This window comes from Mastacembelus armatus, unplaced genomic scaffold (genome assembly GCF_900324485.2).
Source record: "Mastacembelus armatus unplaced genomic scaffold, fMasArm1.2, whole genome shotgun sequence".
Lineage (NCBI taxonomy): Eukaryota > Metazoa > Chordata > Actinopteri > Synbranchiformes > Mastacembelidae > Mastacembelus > Mastacembelus armatus.
The window spans coordinates 773,801-797,595 of record NW_022872866.1 but is presented as its reverse complement, the minus strand read 5'-3'; the positions used below and the strand labels follow the sequence as shown (position 1 = coordinate 797,595).

Sequence of the window (23,795 nt, the reverse complement as noted above, 5' to 3'; positions counted from 1 at the left end):
AATATCCTTTATTGAATAAGATGATTATTACTAATGAAATTATATGACATGAGCTTATTGTTGGTGGGTGGAGCCTATTGTAGCTACATCACCTTTATGTTCTAATGGGAATAAAACTGTTTATTAAACTCCAAACTAAAATATGTCAGTGAGTCCACCTTTATTCCAGACTCATGGTCCAGTAACGACAACATGAAGGTTCACGTATAAAAAGTGTTGGTATCACTCTGTGTTGAACAAACAAAAGTACCATCATCCAAATGTACTTGAAGTATCCAGAGTAAAAGTACTCATTGTGTAGGATGGCCCATTACACGTGAATGGATCTGATATTATTGATGATTATTGTGTTGATCACTTTAATCTTGGAGCTGGTAAAGTAAATGTTCCTACAGTATCAGAGAATCTAAAAATATCCGATTGTTTTGCCAAATTCAGAGCTTGTTGTCCTGCTCCACCTCCTGGACTAAATGTTTCCTGACAGAACATAAATATTTTACCGCTCAGAGAACATTTTAGTTCTTGTTCTAAAGCGTCGGCTGCTGTTGAACCCAATGAACCCTGGGTGTTCTTACCCAGCCGCAGTCTGAGCGAAGCTGTCCTTTAAAGGCTGCTCCTGACCTTTGCCAACTCAGGCTCCACTAACCAGCTTCTCCTCCTGCTCCCTGATGTACCACATGGTCTTCACCAGAGAACTGAGTTCAGGATTTTATAAAAACTGAGTCTGCTTGTGCAAAGTTGGCACTTTATTCTTCTTTTGCCCTGAAATAGCTGCTGATGCAGCTCCTGAAAGAAGTGGAGGAGGGATTCAGTCTCAGGCTGTGTCCACTAGATGGCGATGACGTTCTGCTGTAAAACATCCTGAATCAACACTGAGCTCTGGCTGAACCACAAAAACCAAAGACCTGATTAGATTTTATGGATTTTGAAGATAAACCTCTGCTGATACTCTTGTGTCCAATAACACCAGAAGGATCCAAAAAGATGAGCTAGTCAGACAGAGGTTACTGGACTTGTTCTGCTCAGAGGACGGAGCTCATGGTCTAGACACAGTGAGTCTGGTGATGAAGGCGACGTCTCTGTTTGGAGAAGACCTGCAGAACAAGGTCGTAGCTCTGATCACACACGCTGATGTGAGAAAACCTCAAAATGAGAACGCAAAAATCAAATGTGCCAGAAATGGGAAGAATCAGCCTGTTCACTTCCTGTTCAGTAACTGCCAGAATGAACGCCAGGAAGAAGAAGAAGAAGAAGAAGAACTGTGAACAGGACTTTTACTGGGAACAGAGGATTTTACTTTGTGGTATTTCTACTGTACAGTACCGTGTCTGTGTGTAGTGGGACAGTTAGTCTAATGTAGGACCCTCAGCTCCAGTGTTTTCCCCACACATTGAAGTCAGTGATATGGCTCCATGTGACCTCTGACCTGTCCGATCATAAACCAGATGGATCAGTCCTCTAAAAGGTAAAGAAACCCCAAAGGTCAGGGACGTACAGCAGAGTTTAGTCAAACGTCAGTGTGAAGGCTAAACTCTGTATAAGTAACACAGTCCTGTATATACTGTGTAAATATACTGCGTCAAGTAAATATACTGCGTATCTGTTACTGCACATTTCAACTGTTCTTCTTCGGGGTCAGGGTTCATCCAGTGAGATCTGCCTGAAGTGGGACGGAGCTGGACATGTGTGCAGGACATGGGTCATGCAATAATATTTATTATACATTATTTAGGATTTTTAAATTAAAGTGCAAATTAGGCAACAACATTTCAGTTTAAATAAGTATTTGATAGTAAAAGTACGTTTTCCTGAAACATGTACTTCAACATTCAGTGTGGGACTTTTATCTATTTTTATAAGTGTAGTATTTGTACTTTTTTAAGTTTTCTGAATATTTTCTAAATCTAATTTGAAAATGTTGAGACCTTTATTTTGCGAATACTCACCGGAAGTCCCCTCCCCCGGGCTGTTACCCCCGCTCTCCCTCCCTCCCTCCTCTCCTCCAGTCCTCCAGTCCTCCGCAGTTCGCCGCCGTCTCTCGCTTGTGTTGCCCGCTGTCCTCGCCTCCTCCCCGGCCTTTCTCTTTGTGGAGCCCCGCTGGTCTGACTGCGTCTGTGGAGCATCAGGGTGGAAGATGAGTCCCGCATCCCGGAGCTGGTTGTGGGTCTGGGGGTGCCTGCTGAGCCTGAGCTTTTGGACCCGGGCTCTGGAGCTGGAGGAGCTGTTTGAGTTCGGAGAAGAAGCCGGAGACCTGCAGCTGCAGCCCGGGTCGGACTCCACCGCCGCGCTGGGTCTGAACGGATCCGTGTCCTTCTTCGGCCAAAGCTTCGACCAAGTTCACGTGAGTTTAGTTTCACCTCGAGCTTCATTCATGACAATAAAAACCCGCCGAGAGAAAAAGAAAAATTAGGAAAAATCAAACTTGAACTTCTCACCTGTAGGTCCCGCACCTGTGGGGTCAGTCCGGTCCCTGAGACCTGATCCAAAGTCCAAACAGTGAAATAATAATTGGAGTTTATGTGGGGAAGGTCAAAGGTTGTGGAGCGTAAAGGTCCAGGTGCTGTTTCAGAAATACTTCATATATTATTTAAGGTGTTTATTTACTTCACAGTTTGTTTACTTGTTTACTGTGTTGCCTTGGTAACAGCCTGAGACACCAACAAAGTCTCTTAGCTCTGACCCTTAAGACTCCCCTCAGCCCGCCTCCTTAGAGTTAAGGGGAAATCAAATGTTTGATCAAGGATCAAAGTTTGTTTTATTGAATCTGAAGGTGACGTTCAGTTTTTGTAGACTGACACACTTGTAGGTTTTTCATGGTGTGTGTTCGTCTGTTCACTGTGAATGAAGCTTTATTGATCATCTGTAGACTTCAGGGCCCTTTGTGTTCCTGATCAGTTTTCCTCTTTGCTGTGAATCAGCGTCACACGTTTGTTTGGTCTGTGTGTGTGTGTGTGTGTGTGTGTGTGTGTGTGTGTGTGTGAGTGTGAGAACAGGCAGGAATGTGAGTAAATTAACAGCCTCTTATCAGCCCACACACACACACACACACACACACACACACAAACACACACACACATTCCTCAGCTCATGTGACGGCCAATCCAGATCGGAGCGTTTACACTTGGAGTAGAAACATCTGTTCCTGGATTTTCTTAATTCGATTTGGTTTTGTTGTCTTGAAGATCCAAAAATCAATAAGGGCTATAATTATCAGCTGATAATATCGATTGATCGGTTTTACAGGTCAGATCTGTGACTAAGAGAAGAACAAATCTTCTCAGGTTCTGTGGTTTTGGTTTGAACAATTAATCAAACAATGAATTGATTATCAACACAGCTGCTGATAGAGGATTGCTCTTCTGTCAATCAATCAATAGGTGACAATCTGATCGATAGTTTGATCTCTGAAGATCAGAGGTGATTTATTTACGGGGCAAAGTGCAGAACTGCTGCTCAGATTTGTTGTCACCTGGTTTGATTTCATTTTCTGAAACTGAACATCAGCCAAGGAACAAAAAGTTCCATCCGGCTCTGTTCTGGACCCGGTTCTGTTCTGACGACACCTGCAGCTGAAGATGACGACTGTGTTGTTAAATAACATCGGTGTTGAATGGACAGAAACTCGTGGTTGTGTCGTAATCTCTCAGCACTGGGCCACTGGTTGGTCAGACTGCAGGGGCCCCAGCAGCTGAGTTTTGCCCCAGGGGCCCGTGCAGGTTAATAAGTGAAGAGTTTGAACTGTGGAAAGTAAAAGCGTCTCGGATGGGATGTAAAGTCATCACATTAACAGCGAGAAACTGGACTTAAAGAACATGGACTCCACTGGTCCTGACCCTTTTCCTGCTTTGTTTCCAGCAGTGTTGGAGCAGTCGGGGGGGATGTTTTACATTCTTCCACAGCGATCAAAGCTGTGCCACAGGCGAAACACTAGAGCAGGACACGATTGAAGTCTGAAGTGTGTTTGGTTTGACTTTACCCTCATCACGTCTGTGAGGGTGCAGGAAGATGCCCCAGCAGTCCAAACCCCAGTCCTGCAGAGAGACTGTGGGTTATTAATAATAATCAGCTGACTTCAAACCAGCTGTTAGTGAGATTTTGATTTAAAAACATACGATAATAGGAAAACTGTCTGTTCATGATGAACCTGCAGCTTCACCATGAGTCTCGGTTCAGGGTTCTAGTTCCCTGGTTCTGGGCCTCAGTGTTCCAGTAGCTGTAAAAAGCCTCTGTCCTCTACCTGTTCAGCAGCAAACAGCAGCTGATGAACATAGTGGAGCATTTAGCAGCTAAAGAGCCAGAGATTTCCCTCAGGAGGTGGTGGAGACCAAACCCAGAGCTAAAACTGAGGGACTGAGACTCAGACACTGGTCCACATGGACCGGCAGGTTGGTCTTTACTTTCCCACTGTAATCAAGGCACAGAGAGCAGTGAGGAACCAGAACTTCATCCTAGACAACAATAAAGTTGTTTTGCTTTTTTGTTTCATTCAAACATCATGTTGTGTTTCCTGCTTTAATGTTTGACAGTTTTTTTTTTTTACTGTTTTTACTTTAACTCTTATTAGTCACTTCAACAAACATCGAGTGTTGTTATTTTACAGCAGCATCCACACGATTCATGCAGTTTCTGTGTCTCGTGCATTATTTCATACTTTTATTACGATTCAGCCTGGAGTACCTGGTCTTTATTCAAACAGCAGCAGCTCATGATAATGTGGATTTTCAGAGTAAAAGCTCAGCTGTCAGTGTTCATCTCTCAGTCTCCACTGCTGGATTTTCCCACAGTGTTGAGCTTAAATTAGTTGATGTGAACCATACAGGACCCACCCAGTCTTTCAAGCGTGTCTAACACACACTCACCGCCCTCAACTTTCCTTCCTCTAAAGTGAGTCTGTTGGCCTGTGCGTCCCTCATTCCAGTGATCGTTCCCTGAAGCCGTCCTTTCCATTCAGCTCAGGGCCGAACACTCTGCAGAGTCGACTGCAAACTAAAATCTGGCTCGGCTCTGGTTTTTGCTCCTGCGGAGAATTTCCGCCTGTTCCTCTGATCCTCAGCAGGCAGCGCCGAGTCCTCATAGACTTGGCACATCTGGAACATATAGATGGAAGACATCTGTCCTGCAAAACCAGGTGGCAGCTCTGCGAGTGTTTCCTCCCTCTGCTGTTCCCACACTGATAGTGATGATCTCAGGGGTCGGACATGTGTGATGTCAGAGACGTCCTGGCACGTTTCCACTGAGGAGCACATCTCAACAGGTCCTCGCACAGACATGACTTACTACCTGAAACAGGACATTTGAAGTAGAAAGTATCACAGGTGTACACAACCGAGACGTCCGACATGTAGAGGACACAGTGGCTGCAAAGTCCAGATCCCACCCAGAGACTGACAGCACCAATGAATGTGTGTGAATCCAGAACCTGGTTCAGCTTATGGGTCTGAGCCGTAGACCTCCATTGGTGTCCAAAAACTATTAAAACCCAGCAGGGAGCCACACCGCTGACCTGGCTCACATGGATCTTCCTAACCAACAATGGGAGGCCCGTCTATAATTCCAAAAACCAGCTCCAGACGCTGAGAACGGCCGTCACTGTTTACAGGCTCTGGTTCCACTGGTCCACCAGCTTCTCTCTGAGAATCCAATAATATCAGACACGTTGATGTGAAATGGGCCGTTCTGCACAATGACCGGTCTGGGTCTGGGTCTGGGACACTGTGAGTAACGAAACAACATGTGGATCTGACACGTTTTCATGTTTCTGCTTTGTTGAAGCTGAGAATCTAAAACTGGGAGAGGTGATTTTTTTATTATTATTTATTTATTTTTCTGGTTTAGATGGAGACAAAGTTCCTGCCTGATCCTGATCCTGAGTGTCCTGATGACCCTGAGGGCTCTGTGGGTGTTGTTAGTTGTTAGCTCTTAGCTTGTTCCGCCCAGACAAAGACCTGCTGTTTGCTCTGGGATGGAGCTCGAGTGTCCTTATCTCTGCAGGCGTCTTCTCTAAAGTCACAGTCCTGCTGGGAGACCCCCGGCCTTCCCCCCACGTGTTTCTGTCATTCATGCGTTTGCCAGCAGGAAGTCTGTGTCTGGGGGGTGGGGTGGTGTGTCTGCTGAGACAGTCCAGGCTTTGCAGAGGCACTGAAGCGAGACTGCTTCCCTCTGAGGCTCTTGTCTCTCCAGCATCAACTCAGATTTTTCCTTCCTTCATGTTTTCCGAGGCTCTGACCTTTGACCCTTTGGCTGCTGGAAACCTAAAGATTTGAAACGTTTGTTCTCTGCTCAGCTGGAGGCGTTTGTTTGTCTGTTTAAGACGCCATGAGGAGGAGGTTTAACTGTGTCTGTACAGATCTGAGCAGCTGTTTGGTCTCTGCCCGGCTCACGGCGGTACAGTACGTACATGTTGAGATAAGATGGAAAATACAGTTTACGTCTGGAGCTGCCGAAGAGCCAAACACGAGCAGCCGCTCACACTGGGGCCGCCCGCCTGCAGCAAACCTCCTCATGTTTAGATTACAATGACCGACCCTGATGAAGACTTCCTGCTGGTGGGGGTTTCTTTTCAGCCCCGTTTTCACTGTAGACACAGTTCAGCTCAGACCAGTCCCATAATCCTTTAGTCAGTAATGAAAACAGCCTGTGTGCAGCTCAGTGTTAGCGTGTTAGCACAGGGCGGCTTTACCTTAAAGACCACTCAAAACTGTTTCTGTTTACATCTCAAACACGTTTCAGGGTTTTTGGGTCAGTTTGACTCACCCCCTGGTCCCTGAGCCCCCACCCAGCAGCCATTGTAGCTGCATTAGCATGTGGCCAACACAAACATGGACCAGGCTGAACAAAGAGAAGCCCTGAGGGTTTTAGTCCCTGCAGCCAGAGAACCAGTGAACGAGCCCTCCAGGTGATAGTCCCACAGCAGGGTGCACCTGGACCTGCAACAGACCTGGGCCCCTGTTTGTTGTGTAATTGGATTAAACACAGTTTACTGCATGTGTGTGTGTTTTGTAAGCACAGTGTCAGCTGCAGCAGTAAAGGTCTTAATACTGTATTGAGACACAAGCCTGCACAGGTATCGGGGCCCAACAGGGGCACAAAGGGTTAGAAAACGGCTAAAGTGACACAAGGAGACACAAACTGGTCAGGTGTTATTTAATATGAGCTCTACAGGGTCGTACAGACCAGTGGCCAGTTTTGTGTGAAACCTGCTGTCGATGTGTTCAGGTCCCAGAGGATGAACCCCGCAGACCTTTAACCTTTTTGTCCGTTCGTGTCGGCCGAGTGTGAACACGCCTCATTCGTCCTTTCGCATTAATGAGGCCTCAGGGCTGCAGCTCTGTCACACACAGATCCTGAGGTCCATCCTTCCATTATCTAGACCCACTTATCCCTCTTTAGGGTCACAGGGATCAGCTGGAGCTCATCAGATCCTGAGATGTTGCATAAAGTCTAATTTCCACTGGTCACACCAGCAGAACGTGGCCCCAGGTCTCGGTTGCTGTTAGTTGCAGCATCAGTATTTTAAATTTAGTTCCTGTTGTTCACATTTAAAGAGAAATAACTGACGACTCTGTTGTTGTTGTTTTACCAAACAGCAGAGAATTATCAGCCGAGCCGTCGTGTTTTGTCTTTGCCTTGTGTTTGTGTTTGCCTGGAATCCAGAGGACGCACTTCAGTGCAGCACTCGGCCGTGTGGATTTACTGCGTGTGGGCGGGACTTTTACTCTGTAGCTGTAAAACCAACAGGAAGTCGCTCCCACATCATAAATCACATGAACTAATCAAAGTCTCATCCTTCTTCTTCTTCTTCTTCATACGTTTTCAGAAACAAACTCATCAGACACATATTTATGATTATTGTATTATTTATTATCAGCTGCTGTTCTGATGAGTCCTGATTATTATAAGGGCTGACGTGACACAGATCCAGAACCAGAAGATTTTACCTCATTATTTAGAGAATTTCTTTCACACTGAATCATAATTACAAGGTTTAAGTGAGATGACAACTTCATGGTTATTAGACGAGTTTTTTAGAGATGTGATCCAGGTTCTCTTCATTTTTAGATTCTATAAGAGTCATAAGTTGGAGATGATGATGAAAACATCCAGGACCCACAGTGTTTTGTTGTCTGACTCCTTCACTGACACATAAACCACTTCCTGTTTCAGATTAACACCAATGGCTTCGTGGCTGTAGTCGAGCCCCCGGATGAGAACCAGTACCTGGGCAAGATGCCAGCCAGTTTCAAGATGATCGCAGCCCTGCTGGGAGACCTGGACGACAGTGATGGACAGGGGAAGGTCTACTTCCGGCAGGACAGCAGTCCGGGCGTCTTGAGTCGAGCTGCCGAGCACGTCAGACGAGCCTTCCCCATTGAACAGAAAGTGGAGCCCACCAGTGCCCTCGTCATCACCTGGGCGAACATGGCCGCCCACGGGACGTCTGGACTAGGAGACAGACTGGACACTAAGGTGAGGGACTGTGCTGCATTTTGAGAAGCAGACGATGGTTTGTTTTATATCACTCTGCATATAAGAGCTATGGACTGTGGACTAAAAACAAGAATTACTGCTCTGTCCTTGTAGAGAAACACCTTCCAGCTGGTTCTGGCCTCCACGGTGTCGTCCTCCTACGCCATCCTCCTGTACCCGAGAGCCGGCCTGCAGTTCCTCTCCACATCAGTAGGAGGCAATAAGACGCTCCTGGAGGCTGGCTTCAATGAAGGTCTCGTGTCGAGCTGGTTCTGGGGAACCAATCAGGGGGTGTATTTCCGCACAACCACCAATGAAGAAACCTCCGTCAGGGAACTTACTGAGTACGAGTCCGTTGTCACTGTTTGACAATATCAGATACAAATGTTTGATCCACTTTGACTCAAAGAAACCAGGTTTTCTGATGACCGTGAATGTTTCCACACAGCATGTGAGAAGTTTAGAGAAAAAGTGTGATGGATTTTTCTTCCTTCCTGTTTCCAGAAAGACAAACTCAGGACAGAAAGGAGTTTGGGTGTACGAGGTCGGTGCCACAGTCTTCATCGCCATCACCCCAGGGATGGTCCCTGACCTTCCTGTGGAAGAGGACGCCACTGAACCTCCCGTTACCCTGTTGCCAAGGCAACCACATGAGCAAGAGGAAGTGGATTTCTCAACCCACGAAACCGGACTGACGATGACGTCTGAGTCTGCAGTACCAGAAGAATTTTCATCTGAGTCTCCCACTGACTACCAAACCAGTTATCCAGACACTGAAACACCCACACCGTGGTACATGGTCACTGAAACGGTGACCACAGAGCCGTATTACGAAGAGACAGACCAGGAATACCCCGAATATGAGACCATTGCACCAACATACACCAGCCCTGAAGGGTACCCAGACCCATCTGAGCCATCTGACCCAGACGTGTCTGATCCAGCGGACCCGGACGTGTCTGAACCAGCGGACCCGGACGTGTCTGAAACAGCGGACCCAACCGTGTCTGAACCAGAGGAGCCGGACGTGTCTGAACCAGCGGACCCAACCGTGTCTGAACCAGAGGAGCCGGACGTGTCTGAACCAGCGGACCCAACCGTGTCTGAACCAGAGGACCCGGACGTGTCTGAACCAGAGGACCCGGACGTGTCTGAACCAGCGGACCCAACCGTGTCTGAACCAGAGGACCCGGACGTGTCTGAACAAGCGGACCCAACCGTGTCTGGACCAGCGGACCCGGACGTGTCTGAACCAGAGGACCCGGACGTCTCTGATCCAGCACACCCGGATCTGTCTGAACCAGCAGACCCAGATGTGTCTGATCCAGCGCACCCAGACCTGTCTGAACCCAAATATCCTGATGAAACTGAAATCACATACTCCACCCCTGAACCTTTCCAACCAGGATACACTGCCCCTGACATCAGTAAAACTAGATATTCTCCAGTTGAGCCAGGGTACCCTGACCCTGATTTAGTCCAAACACAGTACAACAACCCTGAACCGGTCCAACCAGCACCACCACGTTCCCCGTTCCAGAGCCCCCAGATTGTGGTGGTGGATGAAGTGGAAGTCCTGGATGTGGATGGTAAGTCTCTGCTGGAAGAATCAGTCCAAAGTGTAAAGTAGTTGTTTTTTTTTTAGGTGATCCTGTCCTGAAGCTTTGTTCATTTTGACTGATTGATTGATTGATATGTTCTTGATATGTTTTCACAGTATTTAAGTACAATTTGGAGACGTGTGCTCACCACAGGCACAACTGCTCTGCCTTCGCCGAGTGCCGGGATTACACCAACGGGTACTGCTGCCACTGCAGGCCTGGTTTCTATGGTAACGGCATGGACTGTGTTGCAGAAGGTGAGAAGCAGCCGTCCCAAAAAGTTTTTCCAGGGTCAATGAATCTGACCATCAGTACCTCGATGAAGCTTTTGTTCTGTCAGATCATCACTTCCTGTTGCCAAACGCCAAAACTTTATTTTGTCATGTTCAGAAAAATGTTTGATCGTTTAAGCTCGTTGCCTCCGATGACGCCTCAATGTTCAGATTGTCGCCGTTGGAACAAGAGAACATTTCATGATAAACTGCAGATTATCCAACTAGTCTCTGTTCTTTGACGATGGATCAATTTAATTGATTATTTGATTGTTTTGGCTTTTCTCAGGACACATTGTTTCATCACGTGACACTTGTTGCTTCTTTCTGTGCATGTTCTGGGCAAACCCAGTGTCTGACCCTGAACCCGTAATGTTTCACCATGAATAGGATGATCAGTTAATAATCAATAAGAAACTTTAGTAAATGGACTTTTCTCTTAGAACATGGAGAGAAGGCACCAAGTTCACGTGTTAGTGTTGTAGAAAGACACTAACCAAGAAAAACCCTTTAGCTTCCAGCTGCTGTGGAGGATTGTTGTCATGTCTGAGCTGATCCTCTATCTGTGGCTCTGATCCTGAAGTGGAACTAATCAAATTCTGTTCCAGTGATCAAATAAACTGTTGCTTTGCAGGAAAACCACAGAGGATGAACGGGAAGGTCCACGGTCGAGTGTTTGTGGGGAACTCGCCTTCGCCTGTGGAGCTCCGTAACAAGGACTTGCACTCGTACGTGGTGGCCAACGACGGTCGGGCCTATGTGGCCATCAGCAACATCCCAGAGAGTGTGGGCCCCTCCCTGCAGCCTCTGTCCTCCCTGGGGGGAGTGATCGGCTGGGCCTTCGCGCTGGAGCAGCCCGGCTACCAGAACGGCTTCAGACTCATTGGTGAGAGACACGATGCTGGTTCTGCGTAAAGTGCTGGATTTGACTGTGCCGATACCCACCTGTCTTTTCTCCTCCGTTCATGCAGGCGGCATGTTTTCCCGGCAGGCCGAGGTGATCTTTCAGCCCGGCAACGAGCGTCTGAGCATCAAGCAGCAGTTTCAAGGGATCGACGAACACGACCACCTGGTGGTGAGCACCGAGCTGGAGGGACGTCTGCCCGCCATCCCAGTGGGGTCCTCGGTCCACATCAACCCGTACAAGGAGATCTACCAGTACGGCAGAAACCGTAAGGCCCAGTAACAGCTACGACTAATAAAGCAGGCAGTGGAGATCTGCTGTGCTGAGGTATTCACTGTTTCCTCCTTCCAGTCATCACCTCCTCCTCCAGCCGCGACTACACCGTCACCTCCCCCGATGGCACCACGCAGACCAGAAGCTACCAGTGGCGTCAGACCATCACCTTCCAGAGCTGCCCGCATGACGAGGCCATCGGGGCGGCGCCGTCCACCCAGCAGCTCAGCGTGGACCAGATCTTTGTGCTGTTTGACGCCAGCAACAATCTGATGCGCTACGCCATGAGCAACAAGATCGGCTCCATCCACAGTGAGTCCTGACGCCACCGCAGGCCTGATGAAATCCAGTACTCTGACAGCAGAGACAGATATTAAGCCAAGGTCCCTGTAAAGAAACAAAGTCCGGTCAAATGTGATTTCTGAGACTTTACCCCCACACTGATGCTGCACATCACTCATGTATGAGCAGCATTTATTTATTTCTCTTGACTTTTAGCAGAGACAGGAAAGAACCAACAGTTTCAGAATCAGATAATGAGAATCATCATTATTTGCAGCTCTAATAGACGTCCCACTGACATCAGACAATCAGAAGTGTTAGTGGTGCCTTCACAGACCAGCACAGTGCAGGTTGTGCACGTGGAGCGTGGTCGTCGGTCTGGGACAGTCGCAGTGAGACCAGGTCTGGTTTTACCCAGAAACACAGCTCCAGCTGTTTTTGTGTCTCAGAGGAAGACCTATGGCGTTCTGAGCTGTGTTTCCTCAGCTGTGGTCTCAGAGCGACCGCAGGGGGTCCCGTCGACCAGACACCAACCTCCGGGGGAGGGGGGGCATCAGGAGCATTTTTTTAATAAAGAGGGGTTGAAGGTATGAGGGCGGGTGGGGGCTGTGGACAGGACACTCGGGGGTCCAGACTTAGACAAGCAAACAGGACTCAGCTGAGCCTTGTTGGCAAGAAGAGAAACATCTGGGTCGTGTTTCAAACATGGGGCCAGCTGCATGATGGGAACTATGTGGTTTCTGTCCGCACATTATATTTCCTGTCTTTCTATTCACATGTTAATGATGATTAACTAGAGCTGCCAGTGATGATCTTCCTCATTATTGACTGATCTGACGTCCCTATAAAGTGTCAGGGTCAGTTTGCTGCCAGAACCAGGAAGCACCAGACTCTTTTCGTGTCACTGCCTGGTCTGGTGGGATGTTGTCAGTGATCCTGGGTCCTAGAGGACAAAGGTCCTGGATCGTGTCCTGTTGGTCCAGGCAGAAGATGCTGATGTTGGTGTTTTCTCACAGGCGTTCCTCCAGAGCACAACCCATGTTTCACCGGTCGACACGGCTGTGACGTCAACGCCATGTGCAGACCGGGCGACGGCCTCCACTTCACCTGTGAATGTGCTGCTGGTTTCACTGGAGACGGACGCTATTGCCACGGTAACACATCCTGCACACGGTCAGACCAAAACACACACACACACACACACAAAACCATGAAGGGTCATGACAAACGATAAAACTCAAGGAAAGTAAGCAAAGATAAAACAACATGTGCGAGAAGAAAAGACATGATTCACGGTATTAAAATATAAACTGAGCAGAAAGAAATAAAAAGTGTGAGGCAGCACAGACACAGCTGTGTTTTGTCTTAGGGTGCCTTAGGGTGCCTTAGGGTGGGGGTGGTCACATGTTCAGGGGCCTGTTATCTCCTAATGTGTCCCTGAACACTGAGGGCTCCACCGAGCAGCTGTGTGTTGATGTTATTACAGATTAGAATATTTAAGTGTTTATATAAAACCAGGGTCAAACTACTCTGACTGTGTTTCCTGTCTGTGACTGGCAGATACTGATGAGTGCAGGGAGACTCCTCAGGTCTGTGGATCCAACGCCGTCTGCACCAACCAGCCTGGAAGCTTCCACTGTGAGTGCGCCGCCGGCTTCCTGTTCGCCGGCGACGGAAGGACGTGCGTCGGTACGTTTAGATCAGTGTGTGTGTGTGTGTGTGTGTGTGGGCGGGCCCAGTGTGTAGGTCCTTGTTGCACATGCAGATGATTCAAACGTCGCCAAGAGACACAAACAAAGACGGTTTTGTGCGACTGTAAATGGGATGTTTCAGACTGATTGTTGAACATGTGACTGACGTGCACCAGAAACACTTTGTCTGTGCAGAAGAGGAAGCCCGAAGGTCCTGGCCTCCAAAATGTCCTTAAATCAAACATCTTGTGCTGTAATTCACTCAAGCTGATGCTGCACAGTGTTTCCGTCTCCTCCATGTTCCAGCTCAGGTCCAGGTCTGAAGCTGAACTGGTCCAAAGTGGTAAAGTGAAATGTCGGAGATGCAGTGATGGCTTCCTTCCTTCTTTTCTGCTGATAATACTTTGACACCTTTACTTAAGTAGGATTTGAATGTGGAGTATTTTCACAGCCTGTGAACCGGGTCTGTCTGCGCTGACACGTGTTCTGTCTGGTCCTGCAGAGGAGAACCGGCCTGTGGACCACTGCCACAGAGGAAGCCATGACTGTGACGCTCCTGAGAGAGCGCTGTGCAGCTACACCGGCGGCTCGTCCTACGTCTGCTCCTGCCTGCCGGGTTTTGTGGGTGACGGTCGGGACTGTGAGGGTGAGTCCGTGGATTTTGGCAGCTGTGTCTGCAGACCTTGGGCAGTGGTTTGACCGGTGTCTGTGCCAAAGGTCGTAGCAGTGTCTGTTTCCTGTGTGTGACGCAGCTGAACAAAGAAAATGTGTCTGTGAGGTCTTACAGTCAGAGCCAGGACCAGAAGGTCCAACATTGATGGTCCTAAATGTAAGAGACACACTGGCTGTCTACAGCAGCATAGTTGTCCAAGTGGACTTCCTGCACTTTTCAGCCTCCTCAGTGACACAGAAGTGGTCTCTGTGGGCCCCGGGGACAGGAAGTGTGGAGCCCTGCCCCACAGCTGCTCACGTTTACATCAGCCTGTCACTGAAGAGCGTCCACACAGAAACCAGCAGCCGAACTTTACAAAGTCTCACCTTAAAGTTTGTGTGTGTGTGTGTGACACTGGTCTCTCTGGCTGTTCGTCCTCACCTTTGTCTCGTTCTCCCTGCTCAGACGTAGACGAGTGTCAGCAGGACCCGTGTCACCGCGACGCCTTCTGCTCCAACACACACGGATCCTACGCCTGCCACTGCCGCCATGGTTTCCACGGAGACGGCCTCCATTGCAGCCCCACGCCCTCAGGTAGGACGCCCGCGTACCTGCTCAGGTGTAAACAGAGTGTGGTGTTTCAGGCTGCAGCTGTGGAATAAACACCGAGTCAGCTGAGGGTCACATGAACCATGACCCAGAAGAACGAGGGCGTGGGATGAACAGACCGACTCTCATAATGTTTTACAGCTTTACATGTTCTCTCCCTCAGCTTTGTCTTTCATTCCCCTTCTCCTCCTCATTCTTTTCCATTTCATTTGGTCTTAAAGCCAAAAACACATTTTAGTCCCACAGCAAGATCAAAGTCCAGCCCAGCCCAGGGTGCTGCACTTTGGATACTACTCCACTTTAACTGCTGTAACGTTTGAGATGAACTGACAGTTTCCAGACTCGAGTTCTTCTCTTCTGCTTCTTGTGGTTGTTGTTGTTGTTGTGGTTGTGGACCTGAAGCTGCAGACGCCTTCACTGATTCCAGGTGTCAGAGTTAATTACAGCTTCACTCCTGAGTTTTGTCACATTTTGGTCTGTGTCTGAGCTGCCTGGCCTCTGAAAGGCCTCATTTGGTGTCAACACTCGTCTCAGCGTCTCTGCCTCGGCCCTGTTCTCAGGGGTCGTCTCTGTGGGAGCAGACGTGGTGCAGTGAGGACACCCTGTCGCCTGGGGTGCGGGTCTGTTACGGCCTTGGGGGGTAAGGGTGTGCAGAGAGCCGAGGCTGGTGCAGATCACCACAGCCCTCTCATGCACCTGCAGCTGCCACGTCCTGAAATCTGTCAGTCTGGAAATACCAAAGGAAGCTCAGTAAAACAGCAAAGAGCAAAACAACGGTGATGTTGAGTCCTGACAGTTCAGGCTGACGTGTCCTCAAAGGGCCACCGTACAACACAGGGTTTTATTGATAACATGAAAGTTCATTTTACTCCAGGTTTTGTTTCTGATGTGTTTATTGCTTTGTTTTCTGTCTGTGCTCACGTGCACACACTCCATCTCTCTGACATGCAGAGACATGCATCATGGGCAGATGTCTCACTCTGGCTGTTATCTTGTGTCCTCAGAGCGCGAGAAGACCCAGTGTGAGCGTCACAGAGAGAGCGCCCAGGCCTCCACCCCCTTCCTCCGGCCTCGGCCGTCCGTCGGTCACTACGTCCCTCAGTGCGACCAGCACGGAGCCTACGAGCCCACCCAGTGTCACGCCGGCATCGGCCAGTGCTGGTGTGTGGACGCCAACGGTCAGGAGATCCCCAACACCAGAACTGGACCGGGCCACACTCCTCTGTGTGAGTCCTCAGCAATAATTATCACTGTTAACGAGCACAGACAGTAATCAAACAGGAAATGTGACGACCACATGTGGACTCATGCGGTCTAATCTGAATCTGCACACACATGAACCGCTGAAACTCTCGTCCCACACAGGCATCGACCAGACGGTGACTCCTGCCCCGGTGGGTCCGACGCCACGACCTGGCGTCCACCCCATCGCCCCAGGGACACACCTGCTGTTCGCACAGAGCGGGAAGATCGAGCACGTTCCTCTGGATGGATTCAGCATAAAGAAAGAGGAGGCCAAGCCGCTGCTGCACATCCCTGTGAGTCTCTTTGAACCGTCACTGGGTGAAGCCTCGGCCGACTGGGGGGGTCTGTCGCTGGAACATAAAAACCCAAACAGAGTCATTATAGAAAAGAGTCTTTGTGGTGACGACGTTTGGTCGTCATATAAATTGATGATGGGAAACATACACAGAGTCGCTGTAGGTTATGAAGCCACGTCAGCACATTCCTGCCTGCTCTGAAACAGTCCTCAGATTGTTCTGCAGCATCAGAACTCTCCTCTTTCAGAGAGTCCATAATTCATCAGTCGGTCTGCATCAGTCGCCCCCTCACACTTCACACAAAAGACTCTGAAACTGTCTCCAGAAGAATGAAAGCATCTGTCTCCTCCTCTGTGTTCTGTCAGGACCGGGTGGTGATCGCTGTGGCCTACGACTGTGTGGAGAAGACGGTCTACTGGACCGACATCACCGGGCCGGCGATCAGCAAGGCCAGTCTGAGGGAGGGAGACATCGTCCCCGTCGTCACTACGGGTACAGCAAAGTGTTCAAGTCATCCAGGGCCAGAGTGTCGTCTGGTGCAGCGGGTCAAACATATGTTTAGATATAGTACTACTGTAGTACTGCAGTTTAGATATAGTACTACTGTAGTACTGCAGTTTAGATATAGTGCTACTGTAGTACCGCAGTTTAGATATAGTGCTACTGTAGTACTGCAGTTTAGATATAGTACTACTGTAGTACTGCAGTTTAGATATAGTGCTACTGTAGTACCGCAGTTTAGATATAGTGCTACTGTAGTACTGCAGTTTAGATATAGTACTACTGTAGTACTGCAGTTTAGATATAGTGCTACTGTAGTACCGCAGTTTAGATATAGTACTACTGTAGTACTGCAGTTTAGATATAGTGCTACTGTAGTACTGCAGTCTAAGCACTTTACACTATTTGTCCATTCGCTCACACTCACACTCCAGTGAGACCAAGGATCGATCCACCAACCCTCTGGTTCGTGGTCGACCTGCTCTCCCTCCTGATCCACAGCGCTGGGAGGATAATGTCATGAGGTGCTTTCAGAAACTCTGTGTCCTGCTGCTTCTCCTGCACTGATGTTTAACTACCTTATATACTTTTGAAGTACAAACAGTACAAACCACAATCCCCCAGGTGCGTGCTGGTCCTGACGGTTCTTTGTCTAAACCCCGTTTCCTCAGAGCTGCAGAGTCCTGAAGGCATCGCCATCGACCACGTGGCCCGTCTCCTCTTCTGGACCGACTCCATGCGAGACACCGTGGAGGTTTCCAAACTGGACGGCAGCCAGCGCAGAGTCCTGTTCGACTCCGACCTGGTCAACCCTCGGCCCATCGTCACCAACCCGGCGTACGGGTGAGTGACACAAAACTGGGTTGCAATAAAACTTAACACGGTGCAGTAGTTAAGTAGTACTACTAGGAACAGCAGTAGTACTACTAGGAACAGCAGTAGTACTACTAGGAACAGCAGTAGTACTACTAGGAACAGCGGTTGTACAGTACAGGTCTATTACTTTGATGTTTTGATGAAATAAAAACAAAAACAGGAAGTTTAATAAAAAATGTTTATTATTGATTCCAGATGAACTTTCAGTAAAGGAATTTCAAGGCATTATGGGTAGTATTGATATATTATTGATATATACTGTTCTAACAGTATGAGCAGTAATAGTACTGTGCTGCAGTAATGAATTACTGTATTACTGTAGCAGTGGGTTCTAACGGGTTGGCCCTAATGGTTTCAGGCGGCTGTACTGGGCAGACTGGGACAGAGATGGGCCGAAGATCGAGACGTCCAACATGGACGGGACAGACCGCAGCGTCCTGGTCAAAGACGACCTGGGGCTTCCCAACGGTCTGACCTTTGACCACGAAAAGCAGCAGCTGTGCTGGGCCGACGCAGGTGAGACACATCGGTCCGCCTCAGTCTGCACTCAGAACCCGTCCCACCCCGTCAGTCCAGGTGTCTCTCAATGTTGACTGATCGATCCGTGTTGATCCGCAGGAACCCGGAAGGTGGAGTGTATGGATCCTCACCGCAGGATGAGGAGGCAGATCGTTGCCGGGATCCAGTATCCGTTCGCCATCGTCTCGTTTGGAAGGAGCCTGTACTACACCGACTGGAGGAGGTACACACACACGCACATGCACGCACGCACACGCGCGCACACACACACGCACACACACACACACACACACACACACACACACCATTAACTTGATCATCTTGGGATTTTGTCTATATTTCTTAAAAACTATAAATTTCCTAACATGCAGTGAAATGTTGACACAGTCGAGTCCTGGTGGTTTTTGTCTCAAAGATCATCCTGCAGAATTTGGTCCAGAAACACAGGGACCTCCCAGAAATCCTCTGCCGGTTCCCACAAACCTGAACCGTCTAATGTTCTACCTGTTTTACTGAAATTCATTAGGAGGATCCATAGATCCATTTGAGATAAACAGCCCTGAGCCGTAAACGCTGCTGTTTGACTGCAGCTGTCAAATAAAAGGTTTCCATGTGTCTCATCAATCAGACTCCAGTGTGTGGTCCCAGTGTTTCCATGACTCTCTTTCTGGTTATGTTCCAGGGAGGCCGTGGTCGCCGTGGACCAAAACACAGAGAAAGAGACCGAAGAGTTCCTGCCGCAGAAACGCTCTCGGCTGTACGGCATCACCACGACGCCGACGCAGTGTCTGCAAGGTACGAGTCGTCTGAGCCAACCACAGAACTGGGGGAGCTGGGGGAAGCTTAGCAAAGTATATAGGAACAGGTCAGATGTTAGGGCTGATGTTTCATGTACATGATGGTAGCGGTTTGAGTCTGAGGTTCCCCCGCCCCACTTTGGGATTTACTGAACTACTGTAAGACTGATGCAGTTTTCAGTTCACCTACATCACGTGAGAATGAAACCAGCTGGTGGTTTTTCAGAGGCTTTGAGCTCTGCACTGCTGAGTCCTCCGTCCACAGTGGAGACAGATGGGATTTAGTTCACAGAGCAGAGCACTGGAGAAACACAGGACAGAACCTGCTCCGGACTCCCGTGTGCACAGAGGTCGGCTCCACCTGTCAGTCAGAACTGAAGACGCTCACAGGTGAAACGTCAAGGTGAGCTGCCAAATTCAGGACTTTTGTGGATTCACCATGATTCGTCTGAAGGAGAGACTCCACAGACATGCAGCCGGACTTCTCAGCTGACAGAACCCACATCCATCCAGGTTTCACTTGAGTGAACAACCCAGAACGCCTGTAAATTGAAACGTCCGTGTTGTGCTTTGGGTGTCCTGGCCCTTTAACTGCGACAGTGTATATGTCCCGTCAGCTGGGGGCCCACGGCTCTGTGGACTCAGACTGGAACAGTTGGGTGTGGGGGCAGCACAGATGTGCTCTGTGAGCGTGGTAATTGATTCCAGACTATAGCATGTTGATGGATATAAGCGTGGGAACTCTGGGCCAGAGTGACCCCAGGGAATCCAGCTGTGGATGTGGAGACTCACAACTGGCTCTGAGCCCTGAACTATAGAGCCGGCAGTGATGGGAAACAGCCCAAGTGTCTGTGTCCACCTCCTGGTTTCTCTGGAGCCAACAATGAACTGTTCCTCCCCTTCCTGAAGCTGTGGCCTCACGTTACATTAGTTTCACTGGGAACATGTTGGAATTTCACTTTTCACTGGGTTTGACCAGCTGACTGACCTGATAACAGACAAACTGCAGAGACAAAGACCGACTGTTGTCCCTGAACGTCGCCTTCGTCTGGACCAAGCAGTGAACACACCGCAGACGGTTTATAGCTGCCTCTGATCCAGACCATGTCTGAGAAGAAGCTGCAGGTGGAGCTGCTGTTGGCAGGACTTGGTCTTTGGTTGTGGAGGAGAAACTGGCCAATCAGAGCGCTCTCTCTCTCTGACTAATGGGGGACACACCTGAAAGACGAGGGCGACAGACGCTCACTGACGGCCCACGGTCGGCGGACTGCCGACCTGCTGTCGTCCCTTTTGAGGAAACACACCAGCGAAAACAACATCTGGAGACGTCACATGACTGTCCCTCAGGTTTTCTGCCATTTCAGCAGCGAAATGACAAACAGCAGATTCGTTATGAAGAACTGTCAGCTGTGGTCAGTCTGAGCAGGAAACATAAACTCCGACTATCATGTTTTTAGATTTGTGACTTGTTTCCTGTCCTGTGTCGACTGTTCTCCTGTTATGGAAGGTTCTTACAGAACAGAAAGTCACTAACGTTCTCACCTTCTGTCCCCGTCAGCCTACAACTACTGCTCCGACAACGGCGGCTGCTCTCACCTGTGTCTGCCGCGGCTCGGAGGCTTCACCTGTCGCTGCCCGGACGCCGCCGACGGTCTGTGCGAGGAGAGGAACCTGTGAGGTCTGCAGGGTGGAGGAAGACAAAAAAAAAACAACACACTTAACTGAATTTTCTACTTTTCTTACTTGAATTGAACATTTGTACGATCGTTTTGTGTTTGGCCTTTAAAGCTGTGCAGACCTCACTGTGTTTACGGTGCCGCATTTCAGGTGAGACCATTAGATTTGAGTTTCTGACGCGTTGGTGCAGCGGGTGTTCCCGGTTCGACTCCAGGTCGAGGAGTTTCATTCCAAAAAGAGAAAAAGTGACTGAATGTGGCACAGATTCAGCAGGTACCCGAAGAACCCTGAGGGACCAGATACTCAGGTTTAAAGGTACTGAGTGATGGACTTCAGGTTGTGTTTGTTTTTAATGTTGAAATACTTGTTTATCGATGTACTCACAGATAAGAGCAAGAGACAATCAGACATAACTGTAACCACTTCCTGCTCTAGGCCTTAACGTAATGAAGACTTTCATGTCGACAGTCTACAGACTGTCTTATGAGAACCTGAACATCAATAGTCCAAACAAACGTTCTGTTTAACAGAACAAACGAACAGTTTTAGGAACCAAAGGGAAAATGATTCGTTTTAAAAGCAAAACATTTCCACTGGTGGCCACATGGTGGCGCTGTGACGCAGAGGTTCTAACTGAGATCCAATTAATGAGGAGCGTCCCTCAGGTGGACGCACCTGCACGTTCAGATGAGGCCGTTTGCTGACGTGTTGAACATGAACAGATCTGATTGGTCGACTTTGCTTTTTGCTTTTATCTCCCTCCAGTTTTTTAAATGACCAAATGGAAAATACACAAAAATGATCCGAGGCCTTTCCTTCCTGTTTGATCTGTGAAGTTTGGAGACTAAGGGCTGATCAGTTTTAGAGCAGCTGTTACAGATGAAGTTTTTTATTGCTAAAATAACCTGAAAGTATTTTATATTTTAGTAATCCTGTTTTATAAAACGAAGAAACTCAGAAGTGAGTTCTGCAGTTGGACCACTAGTCCCCAAAAACCACAGGCCAGATTCTTAATATCATTAATAAAAACTACAAATATTAAATGTCTGTTTTTACAACTTTACACAAGATTTATTCTGTTTGTGCTAAACTGTGTTTCACATGAACCTGTAAATACTCATTGATATTTTTCTGTGGTGCTGATGTTAACCTGAGATCTACCTGAGATCTACCTGAGATCTACCTGAGATCTACCTGAGATCTACCTGGTGATGATGATGATGATGAGGACAAAGGTGTGTGCAGGTCATGGGTTTTGGACCGTACCTCCTGTTGTTACACTCAGGTTCCAGTCTGTGTAAGAGCAGGTCTGTGTAATGTTGGTTCTGGAAAATTCTCCTCAGGTCTTCTGGAAACAAACGGCATCAGGATCAGCATCGAGGCTGCACAACATTCACACTCATGGCCTACACTTTAGGGACGTGTCTGACAAAGACCTCGTTAACTTGCAGCTCTGCTGGTGTGTTGGTTCCTTCACCACGTTCTCTCTGTCTGTACCGAGCATCAGCCAAACAGGGAACAAGAACAATTAAACCTTTATTAAACATCAGTCTGGTGTTTTCTGTTCCGTCTGATCAAAATACTGAGAATGTTTGGAGCATCAAACAGTCTCAGTGTGTCGGACTCTGGACTCTCAGCAGCTACAGCGGAATCAGGTAGAAACAGACTTGTGCCCCGAGGGAACCCAGAAACCTGCTGTTTTTACTCACCAGAACCAAAGTCAGAGCCCAAAAACACCTGTTAGTACTGTGATCCTGTACTGCAGTACCAGTAGAAATACCAGAGTAAAAATCCTCTTGCATTCAAATGTTACTGCAGTAAAAGTCCAAATCATCATCCAAATGTACTTGAAGTATCCAAAGTAAAAGTAGTTATAAACTGACGTTAACTACCTTATATACTTCTAATTTGAAGTACTTTATATACCGCTGGGTAGCTGACGTTAACTACCTTATGTACTTCTGATTTGAAGTACTTTATATACCGCTGGGTAGCTGACGTTAACTACCTTATGTACTTCTGATCTGAAGTACTTTATATACCGCTGGGTAGCTGACGTTAACTACCTTATGTACTTCTGATCTGAAGTACTTTATATACCGCTGGGTAGCTGACGTTAACTACCTTATGTACTTCTGATCTGAAGTACTTTATATACCGCTGGGTAGCTGACGTTAACTACCTTATGTACTTCTGATCTGAAGTACTTTATATACCGCTGGGTAGCTGACGTTAACTACCTTATGTACTTCTGATCTGAAGTACTTTATATACCGCTGGGTAGCTGACGTTAACTACCTTATGTACTTCTGATCTGAAGTACTTTATATACCGCTGGGTAGCTGACGTTAACTACCTTATGTACTTCTGATCTGAAGTACTTTATATACCGCTGGGTAGCTGACGTTAACTACCTTATGTACTTCTGATCTGAAGTACTTTATATACCGCTGGGTAGCTGACGTTAACTACCTTATGTACTTCTGATCTGAAGTACTTTATATACCGCTGGGTAGCTGACGTTAACTACCTTATGTACTTCTGATCTGAAGTACTTTATATACCGCTGGGTAGCTGACGTTAACTACCTTATGTACTTCTGATCTGAAGTACTTTATATACCGCTGGGTAGCTGACGTTAACTACCTTATGTACTTCCTGATCTGAAGTACTTTATATACCGCTGGGTAGCTGACGTTAACTACCTTATGTACTTCTGATCTGAAGTACTTTATATACCGCTGGGTAGCTGACGTTAACTACCTTATGTACTCTGATCTGAGTACTCTTATATACCGCTGGGTAAGCTGACGTTAACGACCTATGTACTTCTGATCTGAAGTACTTTATATACCGCTGGGTAGCTGACGTTAACTACCTTATGTACTTCTGATCTGAAGTACTTTATATACCGCTGGGTAGCTGACGTTAACTACCTTATGTACTTCTGATCTGAAGTACTTTATATACCGCTGGGTAGCTGACGTTAACTACCTTATGTACTTTCTGATCTGAATTACTTTATATACCGCTGGGTAGCTGACGTTAAACTACCTTATGTACTTCTGATCTGAAGTACTTTATATACCGCTGGGTAGCTGACGTTAACTACCTTATGTACTTCTGATCTGAAG

The 23,795-nt window shown here is 48.0% G+C and overlaps 1 protein-coding gene across 2 annotated transcripts; it reads left to right on the top strand.

Annotated features, from left to right (window-relative positions):
* Positions 1 to 1,414: 1,414 nt before the first annotated feature.
* On the top strand, positions 1,415 to 22,194 carry LOC113140220 (nidogen-1-like). Of its 2 annotated transcripts, XR_004463049.1 has the most exons (22): positions 1,415 to 1,465; positions 2,007 to 2,341; positions 8,164 to 8,466; positions 8,581 to 8,810; positions 8,971 to 10,055; positions 10,184 to 10,324; positions 10,974 to 11,225; positions 11,311 to 11,511; positions 11,595 to 11,828; positions 12,815 to 12,952; positions 13,359 to 13,487; positions 13,992 to 14,135; positions 14,607 to 14,735; positions 15,755 to 15,976; positions 16,116 to 16,288; positions 16,657 to 16,783; positions 17,464 to 17,635; positions 18,027 to 18,184; positions 18,287 to 18,410; positions 18,870 to 18,982; positions 20,543 to 21,896; positions 22,005 to 22,194. XR_004463049.1 is itself a non-coding variant. In XM_026324011.2 (21 exons), the coding sequence occupies exons 2-21, from the start codon at positions 2,135 to 2,137 to the stop codon at positions 20,659 to 20,661; spliced, it is 4,401 nt and encodes a 1,466-aa protein (XP_026179796.1). In that variant the 5' UTR covers positions 1,415 to 1,465; positions 2,007 to 2,134; the 3' UTR covers positions 20,662 to 22,194. The 2 variants fall into 2 exon arrangements, 1 of the variants encoding a protein (XP_026179796.1); XM_026324011.2 differs by having other exon boundaries at positions 20,543 to 22,194.
* Positions 22,195 to 23,795: the final 1,601 nt, after the last annotated feature.